This window comes from Gavialis gangeticus, unplaced genomic scaffold (genome assembly GCF_001723915.1).
Source record: "Gavialis gangeticus isolate Ggan-Ray unplaced genomic scaffold, GavGan_comp1, whole genome shotgun sequence".
NCBI lineage: Eukaryota > Metazoa > Chordata > Crocodylia > Gavialidae > Gavialis > Gavialis gangeticus.
The window spans coordinates 215829428-215835617 of record NW_017729032.1 but is presented as its reverse complement, the minus strand read 5'-3'; the positions used below and the strand labels follow the sequence as shown (position 1 = coordinate 215835617).

Below are 6190 nucleotides of genomic sequence, written 5' to 3'. Positions count from 1 at the left end.
GTGCCCACTCCAGACATCCCCATGCGGGCTGTGAGCAGCTGCAGCAGGGAGTGCCGCCCGCGGGGCAGGGTCACTTTTCCCTGCACTCAGCACCAGCTCGATCCCTGCTGGGGAGCAAGGGGTTGGGGCTGCGCGCTGCCCCCGGCCTGTACCACGGACCCAGGGGGTAGGAAGGAGTGGGCACTGGGAGTGAGCGGGTGCACAGGGCCCACACCGGTGTCCTGGGGCCAGTGCCGGCAGGGCCCAGAGCAGGGCACCAGGAGTACAGGGTCCCAGCTGGCAGAGGCTCTATAGAGCCGGGCCAGCTCCCCCTCTCCCTGCTGGTGCAGCCCAACCTGGCTCCACAGACCCCTGCCAGCCTGAGCCCCGCTTTGGGCCCCTCTAGCAGCGGCCGTGGGACACTGGTCCCAAGATGGTGGCCAGGGGGTGGGGTACCTGTCAAGGGGTGGGGCTACCCATGCGGCCACCCATGCGGCCCTTGACAGCTTGCCAAACTGAGTAAGCGGCCCTCCGCCCAAAATAATTGCCTGCCCCTGGTATAAACAAACATCTTTTGTAAAAAATGTCTAACCTCTACTGCAGCTTGAACAAACTAATGTGTGTTGAATGTTTCTTACCTGGCCCTAACTTGGAGATAGCATATAGGAGGTCATAGTTAATAACTGGAGTAGCATCTTCCACTTGTTTCCAATCAACAGGAGGAGAGGCTGGAGGTGAAATCAAAAACTGTTTCTCTGGATTTGGTGGAGCCAAATGTGGACTTCCAATATGCAAAGTCTGGGAATATAAAAATAAGGTATTTACCAAATTATCAAAAAAATTGTATGGGGAATTTAAGATCTGAATGAATATATGTAATACTGCAACAAGCACCCAAGGTGGCAGTATAATAATGGTACTAAAAAAAGATAGCTGTATGGCACACAGCACAGAAAACATTCAGATTGATGACACAATTCTGATGAAATATATAGCAAAATGTAAACTTCTGCATCTTTGAATAGTTTCATGTTAATTTTGGCAGAAAATATCTGTTTTTAAGAAACCAAAGGGAGCAATTCAACAAGGACTGCAGGGCCCACTGACAAACAGTTTTGAAACCTATTACCATAAATTCTGAGGATTTCTGAGAATTCTGAAAAATAACAGGCTGACTGACTCCTTCAAGGACTGACCTGAGGGAGATAGGGAAAATGCCCTATGTGCCTGTTTTCCTATTGAGTGTAAATCCAATGAGAACAAATCAGTAGCAGTCAAAAGTTCCCAGATCTTCACTGAGGTGGAGTTACAGATTTCTATAGCCTTGACTACCTACAGGCAATCAAGTCAGTTGCCACCCAAGTACTTCACTGGTGATGGTCCTTATGCTGTGCAGTGACTTGAACCTACTGATACAACTATATCTGTTACACAACTATTCAGGGTGTGGACAGAAGTAACATTCAGAACATTTTAAATACACAAGTCTAGAGGTACAGGCCACTTTAGCCCAGTTTAAACTTGCTGGAATGTTTCAAAAGCACACCTGGAAAATCAAGTACTATTTTGAGCTTGTCCCCCTTAAACTAGTTCACTGGTATGTCTGGACACAGAGCATTCCATGCCTAGTGTCTGATTAGTCCTCAAGGCATCCCAAACTGCACTGCTCTTCATCCCCTCGAACCTATGAAGGGCAATGGGGCTGCTTTGGGATCCAATGTGGGATGGACTACCTGCCAAAGATCTATTGCCTGCAGAGACCAGAGTAAGCAGGTGTAAGGAAGCAGAAAACCTCTCTGTCAGTTTGCTTCACTGGCAGGAACCCAGAGCAGGGATCCCAGGTTTATTTGGTGGAGAAGGTAGACAAGTTAGAGGGAGAAAAGGGGCTTTGTGGTGGGTGGGTAGCTGTGCCTAGGAACACCTGTCAATGGCTGGATGTAAGGGGTGGGAACAGAGCCATTGCACACTGGGTACTTAATAGAACAGAATGGTGGTCAATTCTACACTCAATGTAAAGTGAATTAGCTCATTAACTGTTAAATTGCACCCTTCCACCTCATTCATGCAGCCCTGCCCTGATGTGTTTGGGGGGGGGGCGCAGAACAGCCAGCCCCAATAGGAACCAGGACCAGGGGACCCCCCCAACACCTGGCAACCCCCTGCCCCAATCCACATCCCCTTCCTCAGCTCCCCCAGGGGAATCCTGGGGAGCACTCTGGGCACTGACCCCGGGAAAGTATGATGGTCTCTACCAGGCCATGGTGGTATTTTGACAGCAATACAAAGTAGTAAGAGATTTACTTAGAAGTCTGAGCAGTGTCTATGTGTGGATACCTCTTTCCAGGGACAATTGTGGATCAGTGAAATATCCTGAATGGTTCAAGTGTTATATCAGTCTCCACCTCACTGAATACTTGCTGTAGTCAAATCTGACCTCTGATAAATATTATAACATTTTCAGAAGAAGTCTATTTAATAATTACAAACTATATCAGCTTAAGACTCAGGAGCAGAGAGACTGCCTTTATAGAAAAAAAAATTCTTGGCAAGACCTACCTGTGCAAAATACAGTTTTATTTCCTTTCCAAGGAACTCTGTTTTGTGTAGCTGAATTCTAGCTTCTGCTGCTGATAAAGGGTTGCTGAAGTTTATTCGTGCTCTTTTGAAGCTTTTAAAATACTGAAAAGTGGCATCTTTGTCATATGTTCTAAACAGTGATTCAAATTTGGCCTGAAAAACAAACAGCAAATATTAAAATAACAGAAGATGTACATGGAACACTCTCATATTCTTCTTAAGAGGTCAACTGTATCTTATGACACACTGGCATTATTAGACACGTTAAAAATTCTTAAAGAAAACAGTAATTCTGCCATAATAAACCAGCAATCCTAATTTATTTGAGGTACAGCACAAGCTTCCCCCTACCTCCATAAGGACTACAGTTTTCAGCACTGAGGAAAAAATTAGTGGCTTCCAAGAGGAAGTAAAGATTGCAAAAAAATTGCTGTCAGCAGCTTATGACTCAAATTTGTGTATGCAAAAAAGTAACATTACAGGATTTCAAATCTTGCAAGTTTTAACAGTCTGTTAAGGATTTCTATGAAACATTAACAAAAACAGATTAAATGAAGGACTAGAAGGCTTTACTCAATACGAGTCCCCATGTGGTAGATGTGAAAAATAAATATTTTTGTGCTGTACTGAAGTATGCCTATTTCCAAGGAAACCAGGTACTTAACTATCCTAATATAAAAAGTGGAAAAACCATGGCAAATCCTTTTTTGTATCTGAATTTTTATCTTCTCACCCACCTATGGACTGCCAAGAATTTCACAGCCTCAAAGAAAATACTGTTCTAATTTGCAAAGGTAGGAAAACAGAGGCAAAAAACCCTCAATGAATGCTTCCAGCAGCAAGCTTCTTGAAGAGCTGGAACTAAACCCAAAATGGACTCAGATTTGTCCTTTCATAAGTTTGCAGCCCATAAGTTATGCTGCCATCTAGACTAGATGGCTAATTTAATCACTGTTTAGCAGCCTGCATTGAGCATTCAAATATTTAACGTTCATGCACTCACAGCTCTAGGGCAGCTATCCAAACCAAATGTGGCTATTTTTACATTATTTATGAAGAACATTTCCATTTTTACTCCATGGAGCTAGGAGATGGAGTGTGGAATTAAGAGGGGAGTCTGGGGCCAGCATACTTTTCAAGAGTGTTTTAAAACACAGTGTCTTATCAACCTGCCCTCAAGTTTGTTTATTTTTGCATGTGTGCTAGGATTTCACAAACATTTACTGATCAGTGTATTCCAACTTCTGTATTCCATTTCATCATTGATTTTTGGATTACTCTACGTTATTCCAGGATTGCAGAGAAGCAACAGTGTAACCTAATCAGAATTATTCTGTGAACAGGTAAACTTCCTTAACCCAAATAGCCTAACTGAACTAATTTTCTACTGATATCTAGGCAGTCTATGTACTACTCATATTTGATTAGTTATTCAAAATTATTTTGTGATTTTTTTTAAATTCAGCTGTCCTGCCTCAAGTCATATTTAGAGTATTCCATATAAAAATTTATTTAGCATTAATAAAATTCACATGAATAGAGCCTTTATTAGGATCACTTGTTATTGGTTGGCTTCTTAAAACTGGAAAATAAGCTGATCTGGATTTTAAAAAAAAGTCCAGCCTGGATTCTTATGTTTCTTTCATTACTGCTCTGTATACCAAGACTTTATTCACATCTTATGAGAAAAGACAAAGCCTGTCTAGAGTTCAGACTTTACAATTAACCAGTAACCTTTGTAGACCTTTTGCATGATAAGTAAATTGTATGGAATCTTTCTCTTTTGTTAGTCAACAAAGGAAGCCTGCATTGTTGAAAAATACCCACCTCATTAATCCAGCTTCCAGATGAAGTAAATTTATATTATTATCATGGCAATTACTAGCAAAATGCATTTATTTTGTACTTAACAGATCTCTAGTATAGAATAACTAATTCACTACAGATAGAAAAGGTTGACTTTGGATCAGATGGATAAGAGCAAAAACGTTATCTATTGTATTTTTATTAACAATTGTGATTTCACACTGATGTAATCTAGGCTTGGATTATTCTAATTTATATGAATACTGCTACTGTCAACAGTCTAAATCATGTGAACATTACAGCAAATGATTTCATATAAGAGTACATGAAGAAGACTTTATACATATGCATGCCTATATACATTGAATATATTTCTGGACAGATTACATTAGATATATGGAAAAGGAAAAGCTCAAAATCTTACTTTCCATGACAATCACGATCACATATGGACTATACATTTTTAGATCAGTAGTCATGGTACAGAGAAGAGCTTTCTAAGAGGATTAGTCACATCTAACTTTAAACTTCACAATACTTTTCAACCATTTTACAATAGCACCTACAATACTTCAGTATCTATTCACGTAACTAAAATGACCTTAAAAAATAAGCTCTTACCCTTGTTTCCATGTGATTGAAGACTTCACTGTTTGCCACGCAGGCAATTAGAGAACCAAAACTATAATTAAAGTTTCTAAAATGCATTTTGTGCTTCACTAAAGTACGGCCAGCAGCTCAGCACAAAACAGTCACTTTTAAGGAAGATCTCGGGTCTGTAGACAGTGTTTATAAAGGAACAAGTCCAACCCCTCAGAGAGGGAAAAAACCACCCAGCTTTCAGAGAATCCTGTATGTGACAGCAAATTCCTGAACAAAGTCCTGCATGCTTTTCAGGCAGTCAGGGACAAAATGTAAGCTTCTACTGGAAAGAGGTGACGTCAGCACATTAGTCAGTTTCCCTATGCTAATTAACTTTGCTTCGGAGGATGGAAAAAACAGCTGATGTTTGCACAGCAGCTGCTTTATCAACTCCTCTTGCAGCATAGTTTCCATTGGTAGTAATTCCATTCAACACTCAGACAGCAAGCTCTTCACTTGAATGGGACAACCCATCTTAAGATGGAAAATGTTACTGCTAAATGACCAAGGTCTACAGCAATAAACAGTAATTAGCCAGGAGGGAAATTTCAAGACTTTGGAACTGAAAACTAATCCCTTGGTTAGTAACACTAATCCTGTGCTTTCCGAAAAGTTTTAAAAATAAGGATTAGAGGAAGTCTATTCTGAAAAATACTTTTTTCCTATTAAATATTTTGTTGGGGGAATCTTGTTTCAATACTTTTTCCAATTCAACTTCATGAATTTATTTCTCACTTCCACTTCATTAGAATCTGAGTTTAGGTGCAGTAATATGAACTCTCACAATGCACAGGGGTTCTAAGAATAGCTTACAGATCGGATTTTAACACAAAGCCCTAGCTTTCGTTATGTTGTAGAATACTAACACACCACATATAGCAAACCAACCAAACAAAAACTCTACCCCTTATGCTTGACAAGACCTGTTTAGAATGTTGTTCAGAGAAAGCTGTATTCTTTGGAAACAGTATGACAACTTAAAACCTCCCATTCACTCTATTAAAAATTTGGAAAACTAGTTTGAAAGTGTACATTATGGCAACTATGCATTACAACTGTAATGAACTAAAATATTCTGTATTAGTTTTACTATTAAATTCCACTTTTTATATATATATTTCAATACAGTGTTTGCAGAGCTGCTATTGGTAAGTACAAATATTTTGAAAATTAAAGTTCTGAACCT

The 6190-nt window shown here is 40.1% G+C and overlaps 1 protein-coding gene across 1 annotated transcript in view; it reads right to left on the bottom strand.

The window, feature by feature from the left end:
* The window catches only part of RCAN1 (regulator of calcineurin 1), an 11654-nt gene extending 6392 nt beyond the window's left edge, over positions 1-5262 (bottom strand). The window contains exons 1-3 of the mRNA XM_019524880.1: positions 4984-5262; positions 2536-2709; positions 618-777 (exon numbers count right to left, since the gene is read on the bottom strand). Coding sequence (XP_019380425.1) covers positions 618-777; positions 2536-2709; positions 4984-5070 — 421 coding nt within the window. The 5' untranslated portion in view covers positions 5071-5262. The remainder of the gene's footprint in view (positions 1-617; positions 778-2535; positions 2710-4983) is intronic.
* Between the last annotated feature and the right edge of the window lie 928 nt (positions 5263-6190).